We start from the raw sequence: 27,916 nt of genomic DNA, 5'->3' as shown, positions 1-27,916 counted from the left end.
AATTTGTATGATATAGAAATATACTTAATACTGTATGGTAGGTACCTATAGTCAGGCTATAGATATTAGTAATTTATAACATTTATATTACGAATGTATAGTACATTATTATATTAATATTTCTTATTTCTTATTTAAAATAAATCTTTACATCTCGAGAAATGACTTCGAAAAATAAAGAGGATGAAGCTGTTTCCAATTTTAGAAAATATTTACAGATACCCACCGTCCATCCCAATGTTGATTACAGTTAAGTATTATTTTTTTTAGACACTTATATAAAAAATTAAATATATAACATATTGTATAATTTCATACTATATGTTCTAAGGAATAGACTGGTTAAAGTATTGTGTAGCCGTGTAGGTCCTATTTTTTAAAACTAATATAACTATTAAATTAAAAATGTTATTGAACATTTAGTTTTAGTTATAAATTTCATCTATAATACCAGCATAATATAATTAACAAACCTTTAAAGTTTTAAACAACAAATTTAATTTATTAACAGGATTTTATACATTGTACCTACAAATAATATTTATAATATATAAAAATAAAAATAAGCACATCTTAATAATTATTTCTTAGATAGTTTGATTATCTTTAATATGCAGGTGAATGTGTCCAATTTCTACAGTTTCAAGCTGAAAGTATTGGACTACCATTTAAAACTTACTATATGGCACCAAAAAAACCAGTAGTTATAATTACACTACATGGACAAAAACCTGAATTACAATCTGTGTTACTTACATCCCATATGGACGTTGTACCAGTTTATCCGGTAGGTATGCTAAACTAGTATTAAATATATTAACTTAACTAAACGTTTCAAGGGTACCTATAGATATGAAGAGGAAAAATGTTATTTATTTAGTTATTATTGTTAAATAAATTTAATTTGATCAGTTAATAATTTCTTTAAAACTAAACGTATTCATCGTAAATTTTTCAGGGTTCATATATTTTATAATATATTATATGCTTACCTTGATTTGAATCCCATTACTGAGCTCGTAAAAATTTTGCTTTTAACCAAGAGTGGTTTTGTCGGGGAATTATTTTTTATATTGCTCTATTGATGCTATATTGATGCAGCTGAGCTTTTTGAAGTTAATTTTAAAGTTTTTTCTATCCATATTTGTATATTTTACACTTACATATTCCTAAAGTATTCTACAGAGTACAAGTTATTAATCTTTTAACCAGCCGTTTTTAATTAATAAGTGGCTAGCCAATACGGGGGGGGGGGGGGGATTTTATAAACGTATAATTTGAATATTATTCATTAATTATGTATGAATTGTTATATTTTAAACTTAAGTACAGGATTAACTATTTGTTAATTATTATACAATTATGTGTTATTCTTAATTTATTATATTAACTTGTTTTGGGTTTACCATTTTTTAATAAATCAATAAATAAATACCTATTTATAATTGTTCTTAGGAAAAATGGACATATGATCCATTTTTAGCTTACAAAGATAAACAAGGAAATATATACGCTAGAGGAGCACAAGATATGAAATGCGTCGGCATACAGTATTTAGAAGCAATAAGAAGATTCAAGAATAATAATTTAACTCTTGATAGGACTATTCACGTTTCTTTCATGCCTGGTATGCCTATATTTTGTTACCTACTTGAGTATTTTTACAAATAAAAAATAACAATAATTTTATTGTATAACAGATGAAGAAATAGGAGGAATTTTAGGTATGGCTCATTTTGTTAAGACCAAAGAATTTCGTTCTTTGAATATTGGATTTACATTAGATGAAGGTTTGGCAAGTATAGACGATGTTATTCCTTTGTACTACGGCGAAAGAACAATTTGGCGTTCGTATATTTTACATTTGTACAAATTAATATTTTACATTGAAAAATATTAAATAAATTATTCAGAATATTTTATTTAAATTATTGAATAGAATTCTACATTCGAAGCACCGGTACGCCAGGTCATGCCTCATTACTTCATGATAATACTGCTGCCGAAAAATTGTTATTCGTGGTAAACAAAATATTGAATTGGAGGACAGAGGAAAAGTTAAAATTGTCCCATGGTATGGATATCGGAGACGTTACATCTGTGAATATGACAATATTGGATGGGGGATGTCAACTAAACGTTGTACCTCCAGAGCTTTCTGCTGGTTTCGATGTTCGATTGGCTACAAATACAGACCGCCGTGCTATAGAGGATATCATAATTGGATGGTGTCACGAAGCTGGCGAGGGCGTAAGGCTAGAAGTTTTCAAAACAAATGAACAGACCATACCCACTAAACTAGATGATTCAAATCCCTGGTGGTTAAAGTTTAAAAGTGAATGTGAGAAAATGTAAGTTTTACTTTATTAATTGTATTCTGTATGTAAGTTTATTATTCATTATTAACATTATTATGTGATAATGAGTTTTAATGCTAATCTTTATATTTATATACCTAAGTATTAAATATGTATATAATATACATGCATTATATATTTAACGCAAGATAATAATACACATAATACATGGTTAATGGTTATCAATTAAATAATATTTAAAGTTAATAAAACTTAAAATATTTGAATTTATAATAAAATTAAATACGGGTAATTACTGATTCTTTTGACAAACACTCATTACTTTAAAATTCAGTGACGTTTATAAAAATATTGTTTTAAATTACTTCTAGTCGAAATAATAAAAAAATATATATACAATATATATTATATATATATTAGGTTACATAAATATAATATAATATAGGTTATATTTTGTATATATATATGAGCCAATTTGAGAATGAATTGAAAATGTATTTACCTACCTCGAGAGAAATATTTTGACTAATTTTTCTTATTAAATATATTAAATTTAAAATAGTTGTAAATACAAATGCATAGCAAAAATTAGTTAAAAAACTTTATAAATTATAGAACAGCAATTAACTGTTTGATTTAAAAATATTAATGGTTTATTAATTTATATAACTTGAATACTTAACATTAAAAACATATAGTTAAATTCATTTTATAATATAATATATTATTTATATTATTAAAGCGTAAAAACAATACACTAGCAATATTATTGTTATATAATATTATATAGGTCAAGTTCGAAAATTGACAGAAGAATAATTTGACCATTGAGTATAAATGTGTGTAATGTAGATGGGTATATATGTATATTTTAATATTATATACACGCCTTGATGATTTGACCTATGCAGGGAGTAGCTGCCAAAGTACATCCACTAATTTATCTATAGATTGTATAGGTATAGATAAATATTTTTTAAACATAAATACAGGAGTCAATGGTCAAAAAGTAAAAATGCTTCTTTAATTGTCATGCATGTAGTGTGTGTACACATAATTATTATAGATATATACAGATCATATGTTTATAATTTTATAACTTATAGGTATACAATCATTACATCCTTAAAAATAATAATTAATATTTTAAAGTTATTAAATAATTTGTACTTAGCCACTTAAGTATAATAAATTGTTTAGTTATAATTTAAATTAGTCAATTAAAATTACTCTTTATTATTTTTAAGATATCTACTTAAGTCTTAAAGACAATTACATTTATTGGTATAAAAGAATCTAATTGACATAGCCGATATAGGTATATAATACTTTACTACCTTAGTAGTTATATAGTACCTAAATCTTTTGCTATTACATGTTAAGATATAGGTACCTACAGGCTTACAGCCTACATGTGACTTACAATGTTATTAGTTAACAATCTTTCAACTTAGAAAACTAAATTTTAAATATCAAATACCAAATTCAAATGAAAAAAAAAAAACAAAGAGTATTTACACTATATACAGATATATCGATACATTATGTTTATGTTTTGTTTCTACTGAATACAGTTGACATAAGAATCAAAACTATTATTTTTATTTTCAATACAATTATTATACAACGGGCTACACCTAATGTTGCTACTACATAAATTACACACGATTTCGATAACGTTCGTATAATTGCTTATTCCCGGTTAGGTTAGGTCCGGTTAGGTTTGCACCGGTAGAAGCACACATATTAAATAAAACGCTCATGGCGTAATGGTAACATTCTAGGTGTCGCACAAATTAACAGAAAGACCCCCCCGCCAAAAGATATAATATACATGTCAAAATATTCTACTACTCTTCTCACGGTTAACAGGTTTACCTGTCTATGTGTATAATAATTCAATTGTATTAACTATGTCATATTAAATATTAATCAACTGCAGCAAGGATAATATATCTGTTAAGAAGAATACGTATACTACAGTCCATAGGTTTAGCATAGGTTTGAGTACAATATTATTTTCAGGGCTAGATTAAGGTTTTTGTCACATAATATAATTTATGTTACGGGCAAAGTATATAATTTGGGCGTTTTATACAATGCCTATAGAATGTAAAATACGGAAAATATTATAGTATAAATATATTATATATCATTATTCATTTGATTTTGACTATACTTGACGATTAAATATTATAATATATTATATAATATAATATAAATTGCCCAGTATATGAAGGGCATTTTGTACAACACTCGAGCATTGTAGAAAATGCCCAAATTGTCTTGTAACATAAAATTTATTCAAATTCAGCTACCATTTATTTTGAAAGCTATGAATATTGGTATTATTTCACATCGTGTTTTATTTAAATTCCATGTTTTTATATTTTAAATTAAAAAAAAATAATATCTCAACGTCATTTTTGGATTACACCATAAAAAAAAAATAAATAGCTACTTTGTTTTGACCTTTAAAATTTGCACACTAGGCTATAAGTCTAAACATCCTACGTGATAATATGGCTCTAAATATTTTTATACCAATATAATATAATTTTGTTTGTACATTTGTAATTAATTTTTTTTACAAATAGTGCTTAATTATCTTATATATTTTTTGCAGGAAGTTAAAACTAAAACCATCTATTTGTCCTGGAGCCAGTGATAGCAGATACATCAGACTAGTAACTAAAAAATATAAATTAATTTAATAATTAATAACAGTATATTACTGTATATAAATGTTTAATTAATGTAATAACTAATAAGTTCACCCTACTACACAGTACACAAGGTACCTAAAATCTAATTTTGTACATTGCAATGGTTCCAAAATCTTTTTAGAATTATAGTTAAATTATATACATATTGAATTTATAATATGCTTTTGTTTACAGATTGGTATTCCTGCATTTGGATTCTCTCCAATGATGTATACACCTGTGCTTTTACACGATCATGATGAATATTTGAATGAAAATACGTTTTTGAATGGAATCAATATTTATTATAACATAATCAAGGGTTTAGCAACTGAATAAAATCTGTTATTTATCTTCCATCATTTAAAAGTAAAAAACACTGAATTATTGAAAAAAATAATCTATGATTAAAATGATAATTTATTGTTTAAAAAAAATTACTTAATAAAAATACTATTTTACAAACTGTTTTTCAAATTATTAAAATTTATATAAATTTATAAAATTAATCTTTTAAGTTTTTTTTAACTTACTCTCAAATCCCTCAGTAGATACTAATATAAATATATTTATACATGCTACATAGGTAGTATTTAAGTATATTTATATATTTTTAACAAAAAAAAAATAAACCTTCTCTTGTAAATTTAAGCTTTTTCGTTCTAAAGTCTAAAAATCATTAATATCATATTATAAATAGTATGTAATATAACATAGGTCATACATTTTTTTTTTGCATATTATAACACAATATTTAATTATAATTTATAAGTATTAATTATAGGACTTATACTAATAGTGGGATGCAAAAATCTATGATTATTAAAGATTGTAATACTGTATACTTAGGTATTTACTATTTAATTAATAAATAACCCATCAAATTCGATTTCTATCAGATACACATTATATTAATAATCTATCAGTTTTCAGTGCCGTACACCAATAATAATTGGTTATATTTTGTATATACATGAGTCAATTTGAGAATGAATTGAAAATGTATTTACCTACCTCAAAAGAAATATTTTTACTAATTTTTCTTATTAAACATATTAAATTTAAAATAGTTGAAAATACAAATCCTATAGTAAAAATTAGTTAAAAAACTTTATAAATTATAATATCAAAGCCCCTTGGTTTGTCACAAACGCCACTCTACATGAAGACCTCAAAGTTCCACCCATAAACCAGATAGCAGCCATTTACTACCAAAGACTCCACTCTAAAATGTAATGCCACGCAAATAAACTCATAGCTCAACTACAATCAAAATTTCTTCCAGGCAACCCTGCTCGGCATCTAAATCGAAAATGGTCCAGAGACCTTCTCAATAATCGAACATAAACTTAAGACTCATGTAAAGGTAGCTCTACTGTAAGCCTCCCTTTTCACCGACCCATCACTGTCATCCTTCCCTCAAATTTACTCATTATATATATATAATATAGATTGTAAATATTCAATGAACGTTATATTTAAGTATATATATATAATATAGCAATTAACTGTTTGATTTAAAAATATTAATGATTTATTCATTTATATAACGTGAATACTTAACATTTAAAAACATAGTTAAATTCATTATATAATATTATATATTATATATTAAAGCGTAAAACCAATAACTTGCTATATTATTGTAATATAATATATATAAATAGGTCAAGTTCGAAAATTGACAGAGGAATAATTTGACCATTGAGTATAAATGTGTATAATATAGATGGGTGTATAGTGTATACGTATATAATATTATATTTATATACACGTCTTGATAGTTTGACCTATACAGGGAGTAACTGCCAAAGTACATCTACTAATTTATCTAAAAAATGTATAGGTATAGACTATAGATAAATATTCTTTAAACATAAATACAGAAGTCTATAGTCAAAAAGTAAAAGTGCTTCTTTAATTGTCATGCATATAGTGTGTGTACACATAACTAATTATTATAAATATATACAGGTCAAATGTTTTTAACTTTATAATTTATAGGTACACAATCATTACATCCTTAAAAATAATAATTAATATTTTAAAGTTATTAAATAATTTGTACTTAGCCACTTAAGTACATATAAATTATTTATTTATAATTTAAATTAGTCAATTAAAATTACTTTATTATTATTATAAATTAATAATTATTTTTGAGATATCTATTTAAGTCTTAAGGGCAATTAAATTTATTGGTATGAAATAATCTAATTAATATAGATATATTCTTCACTACTTTAGTATAGTTGGTACCTAAATTTTTTGTTATTGCATGTTAAGACGTGGGTACCTACAGCAGTACGCCTTCATGTGACTTAAAATGTTATTATATAGTTAACAATCGTTGCACTTAGAAAACTAAATTTTAAATATCAAATACTTATTTGAAAAAAAAAACAAAGAGTATCTACACTACATGCAGATACATTGGTAAATCATATATATGTCTTGTTTCTACTGAATATAGTTGATATTAGAATCAAAAAAATTATTTTTATTGTCAATACAATTACTATACAATGAGCTACACCTAATGTTGCTACTACATAAATCACACCACCGCGATTCTGATAACGTTCATATAATTGCTAATTTCCGGTAACTGGTTCCCACCGGTCGATGCACACACATTACTTTAAACGCTCATGATGTCATAGTAACATTCTAGGTGTCGCACAAATTAACAGAAAGACCCCCATGCATCCATAAAGGCCCTTACATACTACATAGACAAATAGTTCTCGCACGAATTTTTTTTTTTTTTTTTTTTAGTGCTTTTATTTTAAACATTACAGCACAAATCGCTGCGAATATTTACCCAAAATTATGCATATGTGATCAATCGCGGGCGATGGCGGATTTTATTTGCTCACTCTATTTAGTGTGTATGGTCTATAATTTAAAATAAGCTGTTTAATTTTTAACAAACGTTCTCGGCGATTTAAAATCGCATCTGCTTCCGATCTATTCGCCTAGTGTGTAAGGGCCTTAAGAAATATACATGACAAAAATATATTATTAAAACAAATAACAATCATAACATGTATATAACACTGTATTATGAATAACAATAATAATAAAGAAAAATCAACACTGGTGTATTTTGAAATGTATTAACGAACTCGTGATCTATTCCTACCTATAATAGGACCATACACACAATTATTAAGTGAAAGCTGAGCATCTAAATATAATATTATAAATAATTATAGTCACTTATGAATTTGTATAATGTTTTCTTAAATGTACAATGAAGTAAATACAGTATAGCCATTAGTCAGTATAAGTAAACGTTTAGTTTAAAACTACGAGTATGCTTCAAGATTGTATCTCAAATCTGAATATTATTATCAATACCTATTGAATGAGATATTATGTTGTCAATTTGTTAAAAAAATTATTAAATTTAAATGTACTGTCAATTATAATTTTTATTATACTCATAAGCTAAGTATTTAAATAAACAATTAAATGATCGAATTTTTACTTCAGATTTACAAACCATATAATATAATAAATAAATAAAAATTGTAAATATAAAATTACAAAGATTTTGTATAAAAAATACTTTAGAAATAAACTTAATTAAGTTTACATTTCAGCGAAACGTTGTCGGTGATTTGTTTACTAAACCTAATGAATTAATCAGAAAAGAACTTACAAAAAACGAATTACGTTAATTTTAACTATCATTTTATCTTAAAAAAAATAACGCTAAGATAATTAACAAAGTTGAAGCTTTTTATAAAAATATTTTATAATTTAATAATTTATAAGATCACATTGTAGACGTTTTGAATAACATTTATAGGATAGAATGAATAAATTTTAAATTAATAGAATTAAAAAACCAATTGAACTTACCAATTACTTTTTTAAGAGTTTTTTTATTTTTCATTATTCATTATAATTCTGCAATTTTTCAGGATATTAATCCTATAATATAAAACATTTATAAATAAGGCCATTCACTAGGCATGCTTAATTGAATGCATAATATTTGAAAAATTTTAGGAATATAAACTATTGACCCCCTAACTTTGAACTAGATCCAATTTTCTACCAGAAATCACTCTCAAAGTTAAAATGTATTTTTACTTCTCCAAAAGGTGACAACAGATAAAAAAAACACACGTCATTGTAAAATCACAACATTCATCACTTCACTCAGAATCTAAAAGAGAGTAATTAGTTAACTATTTGTTGTATTATAGGTCGCATGTAAATTCCACTGATTGCTATCTTTATAGACCTTTTTTAATGTAAATTCCACCAATACAATTTTTTTACTCCAAAAAAAAAATGTAAATTCCATCGATACATTTTTATTTTTATTTAGATATTCGGGATTTCCCCTTTTACATTTATGATAAATTAATTAGTATTATAGCCGTATAGGTATGAATGATATGATATACAATTATTAAACACGCAATAACAATAAAATAATAGTAAGCAATTATAATAGTAAGTTACAATAGATAATAGATATATAATTTATGTACAGATTTCTTATTTACATAGATAATATATTTAAAATGTAGATACTTATATCATTTTTCACACAAATTAAAAAAAAATATGCAATAGTGAATAATGATCATGTCAAGTGACCGTCAAGCTTCTAGTTTCGCTGGTCGCACTATAGTTAGTAGTTACTTATTTTACCATCGTTGGAGTTAACATGTTTTCAGGTCAAAAATACGTACCAGTGAATTTACATGTTTTAAATTCATCCCAAAAATCGACTTCCTATAAATTGGTGAAATTTGCAATCACCCGTTGTATAGTAGGTGTCATTATTATAAGTATTTTTAATTCAATGATAATTCATTGCATATACCCACAAAAAACAATTTTGAGCGAAGATAATCTGTAAATTGTAATCATATTATGTTACTAAGTTAATACTAAATACCTTTATTTTACTATTTTAGGATAAATTTATTTTGCCATTATAGTAATTTATTTTTTTATTATTTATTAGTTATGCAATAAATTGAATTAAATTAAACATAACGTTTATTTATTATCGTGTATAATTAGTATAGTTATAAACTTTTGGGTCAACATCGACTTACCGTAAAATGGTGTGGATATTAGGTTCGTACTTTGTGGTATAAATAGGCAATAAAGCTTAAAATAAATCTAAATATTTTGAAAATATTATTGTGTTTAAAATATAATTATATACGATACGGTTGATACGTAAAACTCGTATAAGTTTTATGTCTCAGCAAGGCCACGGATTTTTGAATAACAACAAAATAACTAAAATTTGTTCTTAATAGATACTAGGAATTTTTAATTTTGACCTCAAAAGTACCAATTATATTTTTTTACCAATAAATATATTTAATTTGGAAATTGTAGAAATCGGAGCATTTTTTTACAAAAAATTTTGAATACAACACAAAGAAGAAACACATATACTATTATAAAATCGCTCCGCTCAAAATCTAAAAATATAATTCAAAGCAAAGGATAGGATTATGATATTGAATTGTGTGAATAAAAATGGTTTGAAAGACTTAATCTTAATTAGTCCAATGCCGCGTTAATGAATCTAATTTAATAATGGCAACACTAAAAAAAAAACAATGAAATTATTTATACTCTTTAATAAAATAAAATACATAAGCTGTTGGGTCATCTATTTCTGGACGGCAGAGCCGAGTATAGAATTGCGTATAATAGTGTCCACGGCTCACCCAATCGTAGTTCACCGTCTCGCGAAAAACGCTCAATGAAAAATTTTAATTGAAAATCAAACAGAAAGACCTATTTTAAAGAACTCTCTGTAAGTGTATTAAGTAAATTATGGCCCTATTACTGCGATCGGCAATCGAAAATTATGGGTACCACCTACCTATATAAAGTATAGCTTCAGCTCAAGGGTGCCCATAGAAAAATTCTTAAGGGGGGGGACAAAATTTTAATTATGTCCATGATATATAGGAAGGGGCTTACAATTTAACGTTATACTATTATGTTTTATATATCAAACTGGAAGATTATGAAATAATAATTATCTAACCAATTAACAATTAACTATAAAATTTATTTATTTAATTTTCATTTAATAAAAATTGTAAATTTCTTTTTTTTAACACCAAATATATTTATTATTTGTTCTATGTATTCATTCGTTTTATCATCAATTTTTTCCCTATGTACGCTGATCATGCACAATCCATGAAGTCTATCTTCACTCATAGTAGATCTTTGTGTAAACAATTTTTCAACATTTTCCAGGGGGGACATGTCCTTTCCTTGCCCCCCCCCCCCCCCATTCGGACACCCTTGCAGTTCAGCCTACAGATACTCACTAATTTTCGAAAGAAGTGAATGTTGTATAATTATTGTTATTATTATAGAATGCTCAGTCATCCTGAATTTATAATCAGAGAAGTCCATTTTTTTATCAAATAATATTAGCCAATATTATTAGTAAATAGTAGGTCACTCTATAATATATTTTGACTACGACTAGACATTCAATAGAAAAAAAGAAAAATTTGCACCAGTTTAAACTGACGAATTTTCGTCAAGAAATCTATATAGCAGCGATTGGTCAAACTCGAAGATGGATTTAATTTGAAACATAACCAAATCATAAATTTTTTTCATTATTGAGAATAATTGTAAATAATTGTTTTTATCAAAAATTAAGTTTTTTTGAGTTTGTTTTAAATATTATATAAAAATTTGAAACAATAGTAATAACAACTCTCCGGGATTTACAAATTACAATTATTGCTTTATGAGAAATGCTAATGCAAGATAGTCCGTGGCCCAATGCCCTACATAGTAATAATAATTATGATAAATGAACAATAACAATTAGTATAACCATAATTATAGGTATCGACCTTCGATTATTGACTTAAAGTGTTAGGTAAGGTGCGTAGTGGGCAGTGGCGTACTGCTACTGCGTAGTGCGTTACTGCTGCTGCGTAGTGCGTACCGTGGTTATGAGATACTTGGTGGGGTGTGGGGGGGTGACAAATAATGACTGTTGATAACGGTACGTAACGATAACAGAAAATAGATAAATAATTTATCAGTAAATAGTAATTGGCGTATAATAATTATTACAATAATTGCGCGGCAAACGAGCGACGGTGGTGCGGAAATCAGACACGCTCTATCGCCTCTATCGCCGAACACGACATGACAAATTATAATAATAATAATAATAATAATAATAATAATAATATTAATAATACATGTATTTTATCATGGTCGGACTCGAGGCGGTTTGTAGACGGCCAAAATTTTGCGAGTTACAGCACAACAGTTGAGTTAAACGAATAGTCGTTCACAGATCACAAGCGTACAGCAACAGCACAGCAGTCAGTAGTGGTTACTGCCACCGGCTTGACGTGCGTGGCGTTTGTTGAATAGTGTTTATTCATTCTTCGCTCTCCTTCGTCAGTTCGTCGAAAACTGCTGTCCTGTTTCGCGATCGGTTGAGGAATTTACGTAAGACACGTACTATAATATTATGACATTATATTATAATCGTTATGTGATATGCTTAAATTTTTTTGAGAGGATAAACGACTAGGTATGTTGCTGTTCTGTCGGCAGTGGCTATTGCGGGGTGACCGAACGAATGAGTATTGCGTATTGTTATAATGTCGTGTAGAATAAATTTAAACGGTCATTAACAATAATTAACAGTCAAATAATTTTACTACCGATTATTAACTCTACGGCACGCACGGACGCACACGTACACATACACACGACATAACACCCATTAAATATTTGCACACATTTAATGATATTCGCGCGCACACGGTGGTTACTATAACATTATGATTTACAAACGTCTTCCGATGTAGTGATGTCTATGCCATATTTCATTGTAATAACAATTGACGAGTTAGTCGTGGACCGTGGTACTGTGCTGAACAATGTAACGTCCGATTCGATATTATTGAGATCTATGTAATTTCGTTGATATTTAAACATACGATACAAATTCAATTTATGAAATTTCAAAAATTTCACGCTTTATATTATTGTTGGTATTGGTATTTGAGTAAATAGGTACTACTCATTATTTGTGTACCCGATTTATTGTCTATTACTAATACCCTGAAGTTGACTGTTTTTTGTTCTAAAATATTTTTACAAAGCATAATTTGAATTGATGGACTGCAAGGGAAAATATTTTGTTGCTATTCAATATCAGGGATTTTGAAATGTGTTATTATTCATTTTAATCATGTGTAGTTGAAAATCAGTGCAAGGATATATATCTTATTAAGTTTTAGGTTTAATTAATATTTTCTTTTATCATTCATGTTTGTTATACAGGCAAACACAATTACCTGTGTTATGATCAATAATGGAATACAATCGGCCAAATAACTAATGTATAATTTAAAATATAATATTATTTTAAAAATATTATGGTGAGAATATTTTTTTGAATGGCATAATATCAGTATTAAATATATATATTTTTTAATTATAAACTGTTTAACCAATAATTTTTATACTTGAATTATTATATACTAAACAAAATATTATATCAATATTTCATATTGATTTTTGTCAAATTTAATTTTAGACAGTTTGAATAACTTCCATTTAATTACATTATCCAAATTTTATAATTGCACTTAGTAACATAGACCTAATCTCCAAATGCCATGATTAAATTGTCTAATTTTTCTAATTAAAATTAGCATAGAATTATATTGGCTTTATTTGAGGTCAAATAAATAACATTAAAATGTATGTTTATAAGTATCTTTATTAAAAAATATATGTACATCTAAAGTTCCATTGAATGGTGAATAAAATATTAAGACAAAAAAAATTAAAACCTATTTCTAACAGTTCATTAGTGTTAATTTTTTTAAATTACAGTTTATATTTTACATCTATATTTATATTTATTTATAATTATTTTATATTCTATACTTTATAACATTTAAATGTAAATCACAAATGTAAACTTTAACTTTATTTGTTAAAATCTTGTAAAAACAAAAAAAATTGTTGAAACAAAAATACTAATAAATAAAAAAAAAAAATTTTAATTCATATTATAATAAGGCTTTATTCATTTATATTATAATTTTAAAAAGTGTATCTGACTCAGTACACATTTTCTTTGGTATGAAATGAAACTAATATAATAATTAATCATAAGTGCTTATAATTTGTTTTGTTAAATTAATTATAAATTTATTTTTGTATTCTTGCTGGCAACATATTTTTTTAAATATTTATTATTAGTAATGGCTTTGTACGGGAATTTGGCTAGGTTTAAATCTTATTTTAAGGTTATATTTATTAATTTATGGACAATGTTTAAATATTTAAAGTAAAAATAAAATTATTATTAACTAAATATTAATTTTTGATAAAAAAATTATCAAGAAATAAATAGGTATCCTTGTTAGAAAATAACTTTAATATTTTGAAACAATTTTAAGTGGTTGGGTAGATGTAGGTAAATACCTAGATAATTAGATTAAGTATTATTTACATTATTAAGTGGTAAATTCTAAGGTATATTTCAGTTTTTTCAAAAAATGATATTCAATTATATTTTTTTGGTAGTAACTAGTTAGTACTAAAAAGTTAATTAATATTAATATTATGATGCAATTCACTAATTAATATTATGATGCAATGTACTAGTATTGTTTAGTTTGTAAATTTGGTAGACAGATTAATAAAATAATACAAATTAATTATGTTTTGTGGTAAATTGCTCAAAGTACATGGTCATTTTATAACTAATACATATTAATTATTGATAAAATAACATAAGTATTCAATGAGTTACAAGTTGTTTATCTTCATAAAATAAAACACTGTTTTCTAATCTTTGAGAGTTTTAATGCACGTTAATTCAAATCTAATTATTTTTAATGAAATCTATTAACAACAGGCAATATTAAAATGTTATTAAATATAATTGAAATAATGGTTATTTTATTTAACTAACATTTAGTTTGTTTGATGAAAAATATAGGCTGAACTTTTAAAAATAAAAAGAAGAAAAATGACTTCTAACACAGATGGCGAGGAAAATGATGCTGTAACTAATTTTCGGGAATATTTACGTATTCCCACCGTTCACCCTGATGTTGATTATAGTATGTACATTTAATTTAAATCATGATCATTAATAATATAAGTAAAAAAATATTTTTTATTTCCTGTAGGTAAATGTGTTGAATTTCTATTGCGTCAAGCACAAAGCTTAAATCTTCCATCAAATATTTATTATATGGCCCCCGGCAAACCAATAGTAGTTATCACATGGCTTGGACAAAAACCAGAACTTCCTTCTATATTACTTAATTCTCATACAGATGTAGTTCCAGTATATCCTGTAAATATTATTATGTTATAAATTCATATAACTATCATTAAAGAGTTATACATTTTTTTAAGTTTAATAAGTGTGTATTCTAACAAAAAGTTGTAGGAAAATAAGTATTAGTATTATTTAAGTATAATTTTAAAATTACACAAATTTGATTAATCTAAAAAAATATTATGTACTTAGTCAAATTGTACAATTTAAAACATCTTGGTTTAGTTTTAAATTTAAACACAATATTTTTTTTTTTTGTAAATACATTCAATAATTACTTACACATTTATATGATTCCCTTGTTTTTGTGTACAGGAATGTTGGACTTACGATCCATTTTCTGCTCATAAAGATAAAAACGGAAACATTTACGCTAGAGGAGCACAAGATATGAAATGCGTTGGAATACAATACATAGAAACAATACGAAAATATTTAAAAGAAAAATTAGTTTTTGATAGGACTATCCATTTGTCATTTGTGCCTGGTTTGTGTGTTTTTAATTTGTACTAACATTATGATGATGAGTCTTATTTATATTTTGTTTTAGATGAAGAAATAGGTGGACATTTGGGAATGAAATTATTTATTAGGTCACCTGAATTTGCATCATTAAATGTTGGTTTTGCATTAGATGAAGGATTGGCTAGTAACGATGATAGTTTCAGCATATACTATGGGGAACGAACTCTATGGCGTTAGTAATATCAAACATATTTAAATTTATTATTGATTTTTTTTTTTTTTTGTATTGATAGTTCTCCAAATAAAATGTCTTGGTACTCCTGGACATGGTTCGATAATGCATGATAATACAGCTGGAGAAAAGTTGCATTATATCATAAATAAATTTATGAATTGGAGAGAACACGAAAAATTAAGAATGAAGAATTGTAAATTGAATGTTGGAGACGTTACATCAATAAATTTAACAATGGTAAATGGAGGATGTCAAGTAAATGTAGTGCCACCAGAGTTGACAGTTTGTTTTGATGTACGATTGAGTATTGCTGTAGATGTTACGACAATAGAAAACACTGTTAGAAAATGGTGTGAGGAAGCCGGTGAAGGTGTAACTTTGGAGTTTATCTCTAGAAGCCCATGCGTTAAACCTACTTTACTTGAACCAACAAACCCGTGGTGGGTTACATTTAAAAATGAATGTGATAAAATGTAAGTATTAAAATCAAATTATAGTTATTTTTTAATTTGTCGAAATGTTATTACAATTTTTATTGTAATGAAATATTACTTTTACTCTGTGTCAAGAATTAACACAATAACTTACAAATCTAAATTATATATAACTTATAAAATTTTCCCACCATAAGGTTAATATTTATTATGAGAATTCATATCAAAAGATGTGTTTTGGTTAACCACTATATTTCTGACATAGAGTATAATAATATAGTTTTTAATCAATCATTCTAGTTTTAATGTTATAAAATGGTAATAACATTAACTGTTAATTTGTATCAAATATAATTTTTTTTATGAGAAACTAATATTTATTTTTTATTTCAGGAATTTAAAAACAAAAACATATATATTTCCTGGTGCAACAGATAGTAGATATATTAGAGAGGTATTTTTACAATATAATAATATATATCTGAAATGTTTAAAAGATTGTTGTATCCACGTGTGTTGAAACTGTCTTACTAACGCATAACATCCCAAAATGAACTTTTAGCAGTTATAATTTTATCTTGTTAGCTTTAATATTAGAGTGGATTGACCGATTATCAAACTTAAAGATAAGAATATTATCTGTGTTCTCTTGTTAATGTTTTAATTATTAAGCTATGAGTTTTTTAAAATATTAATATTTAACATACTTGCTTAAAAAACATCTAGAGAATACAAATTTTGTTCTTACTTTTAAGGTTTCTCATAAATTAATTCACTCTAATATTAAAGCTAATTACACAAATTTGGAACTTCTAAACATATAGTTTAGTATGTTATTAAGACGGAGATAACACATATTATGTTTATGGTGTCATTGAATTTTTGTTTATTCAAAATTAAAATGCTATTAAATCGTTTCACCTAACTAGATATTTTTGAAAGTTACTTTTTAGTATTTAATTTTAGACTTATTTAGATCTTTTATAAAAATAACTGTTGTGCATAAACAGTTATTAAAAGTCTCAGTTATCAATATTGAATATTTATTTTTTAATTACAGATTGGTATTCCAGCTTTAGGATTTTCGCCAATAAATAATACTCCTATTCTTTTGCATGATCATGATGAGTTTTTGAATGAGAAGACATTCCTGGATGGCATAGATATTTATTATAACATTATTAAAAGTCTTGCATCTGTTTGAATTATGGTTATTTTATTTATCTTAGTATGTTAATTAATTTTAGTGATGAAAAATTATAATAATTGTTATTAATTCTAAGAATGTTATACTTGTAATTTTACTTAGTAATAATAAAAAAAAAAACAATAAACAATAAAAGTTTAATTTTAACAAAATTAAGTGAGTATTTTTGTTATAAATGTAATATTTAAATAATATTTAATTAATTATCATTCTTTAAAAAAATGAGGTACAAAATAATTGATGTGTTTGCTCAATAGTAAATTTATATATTTAAAACATTATTATTTAATAAGTTTATTTTAATAAATTGTTTTATTGTTTATTCAAAATTTGTGAAATGTTAATAATAGGCTATTTAATTTTAATTTTAATTAGAAATTTTACAACTAAGCAAAAAGTATTGCAGACAGTATTAATTATATTTTCTATACTCAAGCGAAATTCAAAAACTAACATTGTTTTATAAATTGATGTATGAATTACACCACCTTGATAGTTAATAAAATACTTTAAAAGCTTAATTTTGTGTTACTGTTTTTTATCTAATAATAAATTAAAAAATAACAACTAATAATCCAACAACAAAATTTCTGTTTTAGCTAATATAGCCCGAACAATATTTACTTCTAAATATTTTTGTGGCTGTATTTTTTTTTTTATTATTTGCTAACAGCACTTGAGTTTTTAAAAATTCTTGAGGAACCTTAAACTTCACTAATACTCATGTACTGTGGTCATAACTGTCACGGAATACTATAAAAATAATATGCTATTAGATATTGATCATGAACAACTGTTGTATAGTAGAGTACTAGTTTTGTAAAGTATTTGAATGAAAGTATCGAAATGCCTTTTTAAGGTTTGAGAGCACATACAAAAAAAATATACTAAGAGTAGGTACATTTGATTTTGTTTAATACTAATATTTCAACTTTTAACTTGGTATGCAGAAAATAGGCAAATAAAAAAATAAAAATTAATTGATTGAGAGAATAACGATTGAATGTTACATATTTACAAATACATGTTTGTATTTCTAATATTAGAAATATAGATTATAGCAGTGTTTTTCAACCAATTTATCGCCAATTAAGCCCAAATGTGTCACAAAGAATATTATTTATATTATTCAAATATTTTTGATATGATCTACAAAAACTAGTAGGTAATTTTTATAATGATTAAAAATAAGTTTTCTGTTATTGACATATTTTATATTACCAATTAAAATTAAATTCATTATTCTTATTTGTTAATTGTATGCTACAAAGTATGAAATATTTTAATAGTATGTCGCTTTAATACAAAGGTCGGGAAACATTGGATTATAGATTATAAAAAATATTTATATCCCTCGTTAATCATACTGTTGTCCTCATTAAACACAAAATTAATGAGTGACAAAATTCACTTGATTTCATACATCATTAATTGAAGAAGTGATGAAATTATCAATTAATACTGAATATTATCGTTAATCTACTTTTTTTTTTCATCTTTAATTCAATTTATCAAGGCCATCAAGTAATGCACAGTTCATTTTATATCATAATTAAATCCACTTAATGAAATTATCTTTTTTATTATTCATTACAAATCTAGGTATTAACAAATTAAAAATTTATTATTTTATATTTAGTAATAGTAGAATATCAAATACTATGTAGTGAGCACAATTTAAGATATCTTTAACTGAAATAGTGAGCATTATCTGTTAAAAAATAAAATAGTATTGAAGTTTAAACTTATTTATTGTCATATACATATACAATTAATTTTTGAAAGTCTAAAATTGTATAATGACTTCAACAAATCCACTTGAACATGAATCTGTTACTTTATTCAGAGAATATTTACGTATACCAACAGTTCAACCAAACGTCGACTACAGTTTGTATTTTTAGTTTTAATCTAAATACTTAAATATTATAATAATCATTGATACATTTAATAAATAAATATTAATTAGTTAGATCTTATAAACAGGTGAATGTATAAAGTTTCTTGAACGTCAAGCCCATAGATTAGGTCTCCCATTAAACATTTACAATATGGCTCCTGGCAAACCAATTGTAATTATAACATGGGTAGGACAAAAACCTGAATTGTCATCAATATTACTCACCTCGCACATGGATGTTGTTCCAGTGTATTCAGTTAGTAAATTATTTTTAATTTATATATGTAGATATTGAAACTCGCTTTGTATGTTATCTACAACTTTTGTTTCATGTTTTCAAAGAATTGTTCTAAAAGGTTTTTGAATGTATTGAGTAACCATCACTCTTCTGTCAACTGCTGTTTTAATAATTTGGTGGTAGCACAACATATTTTTGTCATATTTGACTTTGACATGTATCTATGTAGATTCTATAGACTGAGTATTAACTCATGTATTTGGGTCAATGAAATGAGGTTGGTGATTAACAGTTTGATGCATATAACCGTGGACACTTAAATTGCTGCAAGTCATCCATTCATCCGATTGAATTGTGGACCCAACTTCTAGTTCACATTTAATAATAGGAAGTAACATAGCTCTATCTCTTTTTTCAACTATAAAAAATCTTTAGTTAGTAATACCATCTCTCATTTACTGTATCTGAACAATGTAGATAACATACAACGCGATCAATGCTCATGTAGATAGCATACAATGAGAGTTCCTAGATTTTAGCTTGAAGATTTGTTTTAGGAGAAATGGATACATGATCCATTTTCTGCTCATAAAGATGAAAATGGAAATATTTATGCTAGAGGAGCACAAGATATGAAATGTGTTGGCATTCAATATTTAGAAACGATCAGAAAATATATTATAGAAAATCTTAAATTGAAAAGAACTATACACATATGTTTTACACCAGGTCAATATAATTATTAAATTGTTTTTAAAAATAAAATTAATGCATTAGTAAATTTAGATGAAGAAATTGGAAGCAAGTTTGGTATGGCTAAATTTGTTACAACCCCGGAGTTTGCAGAACTAAATATTGGGTTTGCTCTGGATGAAGGGATAGCAACACCCCATGAAGCTTTTAATGTTTATTATTGTGAAAGAACTTCTTGGTGTAAGTTATATACCAGTTTACTATAAAATTACAATTTACTTTAAAATAATGATTCCATTTTTTTTTATAGATTTAACTATAACTTGTACTGGCCAGACTGGACATGGTTCAATATTACATGAGAATACAGCTGGAGAAAAATTACAATACATAATCAATAAATTTATGAATTGGAGAGAATATGAAAAAAATAAATTAATTAACAGTGATTTAAGTCTGGGAGATGTGACAACTATAAACTTAACAATGATTAATGGGGGATGTCAAGTAAATGTTGTGCCAACTGAACTATCAGTTACTTTTGATATACGGTTAGCAATTGATGTAAATATTGAAAAAATGAAGAAAACTGTACAAGAATGGTGTTGTAATGCGGGTCCAGGTGTCTACGTAAAATTTAAGGATAACCCAATACGTGTTAGACCAACTAAAATTGATAACAGTAATCCATGGTGGATTGCATTCAAAAATGAATGTGATAAAATGTATGTTTAATTATAGATAAGTTTTTGTCTTGAAATAAAATCAAATATTATTTCAGGGACATAAAAATCAATACTTATATATTTCCCGCAGGAACAGATAGCAAATTTATAAGAAATGTAAAGTATAAAAATATTTAATTTACAGTATTATAATAATATCATATATTTTAAAATATTAATAGGTTGGCATACCGGTTTTGGGATTTTCTCCAATGAACTATACAAAAATTTTACTGCATGATCATAATGAATTTCTCAACGAGAAAACATTTATAAAAGGTTTGGATATTTATTACAATATAATTAAAGGACTTACATCAGTTTAAAATTCAAATTATTAATAATAATTTTATTTACTATTAATTAAAAATATAATTGAAAAAAAAAAAGCATTAATTAATAAAATATAAAAGAATGGTTTGAAAATCTATTAGTGTTTTGTTATACACATATTTAAATTTCTTACCTACCAACCAAACAAATATTCCAAAGTTTTTGTAACAATACCATTTGAAGTTGTAGCTGAAGGAGAGTTCTATTAAAAATAAAACAATTTATTTTTTAAGAATTATATAGATAGTACAATTGATTTGTTGATAAATCAATAAGAAAACTTACATTTTTTCCTTGAATAGGTATAGGTTTTATAGCCATTGGTCTAATATTATTTCTCTTAGAAATAGAATCATTTGGACTTGAAAATTGTTGACCTAAAATTGGTGAACGCAGAGATTTCGATAAAATTTCAGTACTTGGTCCTGGATGTGAATCAGTAGGGCTAATATTTTCATTTAAAATTGTCTAAAAAGTAATGTATTCTGTAATATATAAAATATATTATAGTTGTCAAATAATATCTTTTACCTTATCATTACACGGAATAACTCCAATCATAGCCCCATTATTGGTTACATGACCATTAAATAATAGAGCTCGATGATAATCTGTAGAATCACTAAAACATATGTGTGCCCAATTTGGCCCAGCTTCTCTCACATCACAACATGACACCATGTGTATAAATTTAGATAATATTTCATCTTTATTTGAAATTGAATAGCCAAAAACTGTAATCCAACACCCTGGAGTAGTTTTAGGTTGTTCAAACAGATTGTTTTTATCAGAGTAAAATTGTTTGTTTTCTTTATTGTTACACCTGAATCAAAAAATAAAATAAAAGAAGTTTGTATAAAAATATAGCAAATGATCACTTAAGTTAAATTAAGAATATAAAATAGGTATAATAATATTTACTGTTCTTCTCTATAGTCAGAAGTATTGAGCATATCAAATAAATCAATTGTTGGAGCTTTTGTTGGTTCATCATTGACTCTATTTAAAATTGGAGTGGAAGATCTGAAAAAAGCAAACAAAACACTGTAATAAAGTATTCTTTTAAAATCAATCATTGTCTTATACTGCGTACGGCTTATCGCTTAGTTCGTGATGAAAATTTCGCATTAAAAATGTAGTGTGTACATCTGAGGTATGGCTACGATTAGCACGTAATGGAGACATGGTGCTGATTGAAACATTACCGATCGGCGATTGTGCACGTTCACCCATCAAGTAACCTGGAAGATATGTAGGTTTCTGTGGACTGTCGTGCGACGGTGATCCCAAAGCCATAGGTTCCATTTCGTAATTCAGTCGCTTGGATAACGAATAAAATATTTTGCACAACGATCTCTAATGATATCCTAACGAGTAGATTTGAATACGGTATCGCGAGTAGAATATTTTTTAGTGCAAATGATTAACTCTAAGTACGCCGTAAGGGTTTTGACGAGAACAATAATAAAAAAAAAAAAATTCAAATGTTATGATTTGAATGTTTAGTGATAAAGAAAAAAATTACAACGGATAACGGAAACTACTACTAGAGTCGCTGTAATCACTATATTTTTTTATAGTCGGTGCGACTGTGCCCCGTTGTAAAATATATTACAATTATTCATATAATTTAAAAATCGTCAAATCCGTAAGGAGCGCGAGGCCTCCGTGGTAGGGATGAGACAGAAGCGCCAACTTGATGAATGAAAAAGTAACGAAACCGAAAACGCAAAAACCTTTTTAGTTTTTATTATTATATCGACGCGTTCCGTTTACTTCCCTGAAGTCCTTGACACGACGTTATCCATAAATAGCAATGTGCAGTCGTGTAATCGTTATTCTACGGCATTAGTGTGCGTGTACAAACTCTAGAATATATAGTAACTACTAACTACGAGTGTGGAGTGGTACTATAACTATAGTACGACGCCCGTGAGTCGTCTCTCTTTCCTGTTGTACTAACTACTGATAGTTGTAGGTAGTCAGTTTCCGGAACGTTCTAATTTCGGTGCGTAGGAGTACCTGCCTGAAACGCCTCCAGTTTACTGAATATGAAGTGAGTAGAAAAGAAAATTATCAGATTGAGCGCACACCCATTTATTATTATTATAATCTCAGTCCACGTCCTCGAGTTTCATTCATTCGAGTACCTATCTACATTTCGTTGTTTTTTCCTCTCCACAGGGTACGATTTCCATTTTCTACGGCGGACGAATAACGACTACATTAAATCTCGATGCCTGGGTAAGTGTCACATCTCCAGACCACGGTCACGAAACCAATCCATCTTAACTGACTGATATCCCGTTTCAGCGTAACCATGTCGTTTAGTAACATGTCATGCTCCCGTTGTGGGGATGGTTTTGACCCGCACGACAAAATTGTCAACTCACAGGGAGAGTTATGGCATCCACAATGTTTTGTGTGAGTAGTGGTTCTAGATTAATTATTGTTTCGGAGTAAACACAATGGTATAATTTACTAATGATATCTTATTTTTCGCTCACAGATGCTCTCAGTGTTTCCGGCCATTCCCTGATGGTCTGTTTTATGAATTTGAAGGTCGCAAATACTGTGAACATGACTTTCAAGTACTTTTTGCACCCTGCTGTGGTAAATGTGGTGAATTTGTCATTGGACGTGTCATAAAGGCAATGTCTGCTTCGTGGCATCCAGCCTGCTTCTGCTGCGCAGTATGCAACAAGGAATTAGCTGACCGCGGATTTGTTCGCAACCGCAATAGAGCTTTGTGTCATGAATGTAATGCTGCAGATAAAGCAGTTTTGTCGGGTAGACACATATGTTTTAAGTGCCAGTATGTGAAAATATGGAAAAAAATTAACTGTTTTCAACTGTACTCTAAATTCCTAATATCTTATTGGTTTTAGTGGTGTTATTGATGACAAACCATTACGGTTCAGAGGTGAGGTCTATCATGGCTATCATTTTAATTGTACAGCTTGTGGTATTGAACTGAATTCAGATGCTCGTGAATTGAAACATAGATCTGGTTATACAGCTAACGAAATGGTATAAATCAAAATTATATTAATATTGAAAATAAAAATATTGTATTTGATTATATTATTTTTAGAATGAGTTGTATTGCTTGCGATGCCATGATAAGATGGGTATTCCAATTTGTGGTGCATGTCGACGACCCATTGAAGAACGTGTAGTAACAGCACTAGGAAAACATTGGCATGTAGAACATTTTGTTTGTGCAAAGTGTGAAAAACCGTTTTTGGGCCATAGGCATTACGAAAGAAAAGGCTTAGCTTATTGTGAAACTCATTATCATCAGTTGTTTGGTAACTTATGCTTTGTTTGCAATCAAGTAATTGCTGGTGATGGTAAGTACAAAAATTTATTTGATAAATTTGAATTTGTCATTAATAATTATTTTAATTTTCAGTGTTTACCGCTTTGAACAAAGCTTGGTGTGTACATCACTTTGCTTGTTCATTCTGTGATCAAAAAATGACACAAAAGACAAAATTCTATGAATGTGACTTGAAACCAGCATGTAAGAAGTGCTATGAAAAATTCCCATCAGAATTTAGGCGTAGATTACGCAAAGCGTATGATAATACACCAAAAAAATCTACATCTGCTTGAAATTTTCCATAACTTTTATAAGTTATCACAGTATTTTTATCGGTAACATAATAAATCAAGAAATTAAAATATTAACCAATGACAATCACAAATTCTAATTAGCAATTTTGCTATAAAATTTATAATAATTTATTGTTAGTCATGTTTGGCATTAAATTGTGCTATTTGCATAAGCTTGTTGTTTTCTAAATAATTTGCAAATTTGTTAGGACACATTAACATAAATTTAGATAATTATTTTTATACTCATAATTTTTATTAAATATTTTGTTTATTTATTAAAAAGATTATTAATAAATTCATATTTTATATATTAGACATTTTTTTGTTTTATCGTAATTTAAATAATCATAATTTTAATTTGATGTATTGATTTGTTTAATAATTTTACAAAAATATAAATTAATTTAATTATAGACTAATTAATATTTGTGTTTTATTTCATGTGAATTTTATACTTGCAGTTATTTAATTGTTTTCTATAATCATATGTCTAAAGAATTTTCTTGGGATTATAAATTGTTTGAATAGATCTTAAGTATGCAAAATACTTATTTATTAATAATTCTTTTATACATTGTATCTAGATACTTTGTTTAAATTAGAATGTATGATTTAAAATGTGGTGTTGCACAGTTTATTTCAATGCCGTGTTATAAAATATAAATGAAATAATAGTACTTTTAGTAACTAATAAATAGAATTTATTTTTATAAAAACTCAAATTTCCTACAAGCAATTTATATTTATTTTAAATTTTGTCTGATGTTTGTATTACACTATAAACTATTACTTATTTAGCTGGGTTCAGTGGGATTATAGTTTTGCCATGTCCCAAAGTTGAGTTAGGCCTAATTTATTTTTAGTGAATTATAACCATAACAACTACAAAATAGAAAATTATATTTACACTAAGTGACAAACAATATATTCTAAGTCTCATACTCATGATTAATGAAAATATTTCTACTTTATCAAGGAAAATGTAGTTTTAAAAAAAGTTTAAAATAATGAATAATTATTCAAAAGTTGTACTATTAGGATTATAATAATCAATAGTTTTCTATCTCGCACTAACTGTTAATTATAAATTAAATTCACTGCCACGGACAATATAAGAATTATGATGAAAATTTTAAATTTACAATTTACGAATGTCGCAATAATAACATCTCACACCACTGTTCATTGTTTATTCAAACGACACTATTTAGTGCGCTTACAAACTAAATGACAAATGCCGCGACTGACCAGTGCCTTAATATCACTTCTCCGCTCAACGTGAATACAGTGTGTGAACTTCTTTTAAAGTGAGTGGTGACAAATTTTCTAGGAAAAATAAAATATGTTTGGAACGTTTATAGATGTCAATACAATGATATAAGGCACTAAGGCATCCAACAGAGTGTAATTTGCCCATGTACTATGTAGGTACTCTAGTACTCTACTCACTAATCACCACGGGTTTAGATCTAAAGCCGTGCTAATCACTATTCACTATTCAGAATTTATTATTTAATATTTTATGAAATAGTCGTTCGCTCATTCGTCAGTTCGTCACTAGTCACTACTTTTTGGAGCGCATTCTAGCGGTTACGTGAATTTCCAGATCACCTAAATCAGTTATACGTGATTATGCGGTCCGTAGTCCGTACCTATTCGTCAGTTACGATTTCCAGTGTGCTAATCATGCGGTGATTGGTCGGTTGTCCGAAAAATGATAAGGACATTGTGTTAATATTATTATTTTGTCCGGCCCTCTTTCGTATCATTCGAATTTCGATTCTTCTCAAGATTAAACAACAACTATATGAAAATTGAAAAGTAAAAAGTCGTTATTCATGAAACCACGACAGTTCTTATTTAGTATTAGTATTTACTATTTTTACTTGTCGATGATAACATTTGTTTGAACTTTGAATGTTGAATAGTATATATTGAAATACTCTTAAGTCTAGTAATTAACGCTTAATTTCATTATATTGTTTAATTTTTACAACTTTTCTCATGGCTGATGATTGTAAGTATGAACAAAATAATATAATTTGTTATGTTGGTGATGGCGACGGTTGTCTAATTTATTCTAAGTAGGACCAATTGAATAAAAGAATAAAGCATTAAACTTATTTATATTAATGTACTATTTTGTGTGTAAGGAAATTGATAAGTATTCTAGATAGTCCTGATATGTGTGGGCTTGTTTCTGTTTTTGAATTTATAAGGCCACAGATCATAAAGTTTATGAAATTTTTAATACTGTTATTTAATTAAACTAATTCAATCTAATTAATTATTAATTGTTTTAATTGTTTTCTTTATAGTTGATTTATCTTGTACCAACAAGTTTGAAGTGGAACTGGGCTCATCATTAAGACATTGTTGTAATGCTTCTCGTAAACTAAAACAGCTGACTTTAAATGCTGCTAAGTTAAAAATAAATAATCAAGTATGATATTGTTGAAGATGACAGTTACTTATTTTTTAATCTATTATAAGTTACTTATTTATGCTATTGAATTTTATCACTGATATTCATGGCATCTATTTTTTATTTTTGATTAACTTAAAATGTATAAAATATATTGCATTATTATTTTATATGTATATTATAAGATTTATTTAGATTCTAAACGTGTTTATTTTTAGATAAACCTGACGTGTAAAGAAAATGACATCGACCTGAGTGTT

General features: G+C 26.6%; 5 protein-coding genes across 8 annotated transcripts; 4 read left to right on the top strand and 1 right to left on the bottom strand.

The window, feature by feature from the left end:
* Nucleotides 1-74: 74 nt before the first annotated feature.
* LOC112603055 (aminoacylase-1A-like) lies at nucleotides 75-5,414 on the top strand. Its single transcript, XM_025351457.1, has 7 exons — nucleotides 75-249; nucleotides 618-787; nucleotides 1,456-1,627; nucleotides 1,701-1,847; nucleotides 1,940-2,351; nucleotides 4,945-5,005; nucleotides 5,219-5,414. Exons 1-7 carry the CDS (start codon nucleotides 162-164, stop codon nucleotides 5,360-5,362), a joined length of 1,194 nt encoding a protein of 397 aa, XP_025207242.1. The 5' UTR covers nucleotides 75-161; the 3' UTR covers nucleotides 5,363-5,414.
* A 6,711-nt stretch (nucleotides 5,415-12,125) lies between these two features.
* LOC112603229 (aminoacylase-1A-like) lies at nucleotides 12,126-17,861 on the top strand. The gene is made up of 9 exons (XM_025351723.1): nucleotides 12,126-12,514; nucleotides 13,358-13,455; nucleotides 15,033-15,156; nucleotides 15,226-15,395; nucleotides 15,696-15,867; nucleotides 15,931-16,077; nucleotides 16,139-16,553; nucleotides 16,908-16,968; nucleotides 17,575-17,861. Exons 2-9 carry the CDS (start codon nucleotides 13,453-13,455, stop codon nucleotides 17,716-17,718), a joined length of 1,236 nt encoding a protein of 411 aa, XP_025207508.1. The 5' UTR covers nucleotides 12,126-12,514; nucleotides 13,358-13,452; the 3' UTR covers nucleotides 17,719-17,861.
* Nucleotides 17,862-19,371: 1,510 nt separating this feature from the next.
* On the top strand, nucleotides 19,372-21,615 carry LOC112602882 (aminoacylase-1-like). Of its 3 annotated transcripts, none has more exons than XM_025351229.1 (7): nucleotides 19,372-19,611; nucleotides 19,708-19,877; nucleotides 20,417-20,588; nucleotides 20,646-20,792; nucleotides 20,863-21,277; nucleotides 21,334-21,394; nucleotides 21,460-21,615. In XM_025351229.1, the coding sequence occupies exons 1-7, from the start codon at nucleotides 19,521-19,523 to the stop codon at nucleotides 21,601-21,603; spliced, it is 1,200 nt and encodes a 399-aa protein (XP_025207014.1). In that variant the 5' UTR covers nucleotides 19,372-19,520; the 3' UTR covers nucleotides 21,604-21,615. The 3 variants fall into 3 exon arrangements, with proteins under 3 accessions (XP_025207014.1, XP_025207029.1, XP_025207023.1); XM_025351244.1 differs by having other exon boundaries at nucleotides 21,369-21,394; nucleotides 21,460-21,488; XM_025351238.1 differs by having other exon boundaries at nucleotides 19,520-19,611; nucleotides 19,691-19,877.
* A 34-nt stretch (nucleotides 21,616-21,649) lies between these two features.
* Nucleotides 21,650-23,157, bottom strand: LOC112602915 (nucleoporin NUP35-like). The gene is made up of 5 exons (XM_025351278.1): nucleotides 22,704-23,157; nucleotides 22,532-22,633; nucleotides 22,142-22,433; nucleotides 21,896-22,078; nucleotides 21,650-21,812 (listed from the first exon to the last, which is right to left on the bottom strand). The coding sequence occupies exons 1-5, from the start codon at nucleotides 22,913-22,915 to the stop codon at nucleotides 21,744-21,746; spliced, it is 858 nt and encodes a 285-aa protein (XP_025207063.1). The 5' UTR covers nucleotides 22,916-23,157; the 3' UTR covers nucleotides 21,650-21,743.
* Nucleotides 23,158-23,386: 229 nt separating this feature from the next.
* On the top strand, nucleotides 23,387-25,464 carry LOC112602901 (LIM and senescent cell antigen-like-containing domain protein 1). Of its 2 annotated transcripts, XM_025351257.1 has the most exons (7): nucleotides 23,387-23,666; nucleotides 23,795-23,854; nucleotides 23,924-24,034; nucleotides 24,120-24,425; nucleotides 24,499-24,640; nucleotides 24,705-24,963; nucleotides 25,026-25,464. In XM_025351257.1, the coding sequence occupies exons 2-7, from the start codon at nucleotides 23,847-23,849 to the stop codon at nucleotides 25,226-25,228; spliced, it is 1,029 nt and encodes a 342-aa protein (XP_025207042.1). In that variant the 5' UTR covers nucleotides 23,387-23,666; nucleotides 23,795-23,846; the 3' UTR covers nucleotides 25,229-25,464. The 2 variants fall into 2 exon arrangements, with proteins under 2 accessions (XP_025207042.1, XP_025207050.1); XM_025351265.1 differs by lacking the exon at nucleotides 23,387-23,666 and having other exon boundaries at nucleotides 23,690-23,854.
* Nucleotides 25,465-27,916: the final 2,452 nt, after the last annotated feature.

This window comes from Melanaphis sacchari, unplaced genomic scaffold (genome assembly GCF_002803265.2).
Source record: "Melanaphis sacchari strain LSU unplaced genomic scaffold, SCAv2.0 Contig105_pilon_pilon, whole genome shotgun sequence".
Taxonomy (NCBI): domain Eukaryota; kingdom Metazoa; phylum Arthropoda; class Insecta; order Hemiptera; family Aphididae; genus Melanaphis; species Melanaphis sacchari.
Note: the sequence above shows the minus strand (reverse complement) of the source record. Positions and strands in the feature narration are given on the sequence as shown.

Bases quoted from the DNA above. Each gene is read 5' to 3' on its own strand.
- LOC112603055 (XM_025351457.1), top strand. From the start codon at position 162: ATGACTTCGAAAAATAAAGAGGATGAAGCTGTTTCCAATTTTAGAAAA. The intron at 1,628-1,700 runs GTATGCCTATAT...ATTGTATAACAG, and splicing joins TCACGTTTCTTTCATGCCTG to ATGAAGAAATAGGAGGAATT. The intron at 2,352-4,944 runs GTAAGTTTTACT...TATTTTTTGCAG, and splicing joins AAAAGTGAATGTGAGAAAAT to GAAGTTAAAACTAAAACCAT.
- LOC112603229 (XM_025351723.1), top strand. The intron at 15,157-15,225 runs GTATGTACATTT...TATTTCCTGTAG, and splicing joins TCACCCTGATGTTGATTATA to GTAAATGTGTTGAATTTCTA. The intron at 15,396-15,695 runs GTAAATATTATT...TTTTGTGTACAG, and splicing joins ATGTAGTTCCAGTATATCCT to GAATGTTGGACTTACGATCC.
- LOC112602882 (XM_025351229.1), top strand. From the start codon at position 19,521: ATGACTTCAACAAATCCACTTGAACATGAATCTGTTACTTTATTCAGA. The intron at 20,589-20,645 runs GTCAATATAATT...TAGTAAATTTAG, and splicing joins ACACATATGTTTTACACCAG to ATGAAGAAATTGGAAGCAAG. The intron at 21,395-21,459 runs GTAAAGTATAAA...AAATATTAATAG, and splicing joins ATAGCAAATTTATAAGAAAT to GTTGGCATACCGGTTTTGGG.
- LOC112602915 (XM_025351278.1), bottom strand. From the start codon at position 22,915: ATGGAACCTATGGCTTTGGGATCACCGTCGCACGACAGTCCACAGAAA. The intron at 22,079-22,141 runs GTAAAAGATATT...ATTACTTTTTAG, and splicing joins TTATTCCGTGTAATGATAAG to ACAATTTTAAATGAAAATAT. The intron at 21,813-21,895 runs GTAAGTTTTCTT...TATTTTTAATAG, and splicing joins TACCTATTCAAGGAAAAAAT to AACTCTCCTTCAGCTACAAC.
- LOC112602901 (XM_025351257.1), top strand. The intron at 24,641-24,704 runs GTATAAATCAAA...TATTATTTTTAG, and splicing joins GTTATACAGCTAACGAAATG to AATGAGTTGTATTGCTTGCG. The intron at 24,964-25,025 runs GTAAGTACAAAA...TTTAATTTTCAG, and splicing joins TCAAGTAATTGCTGGTGATG to TGTTTACCGCTTTGAACAAA.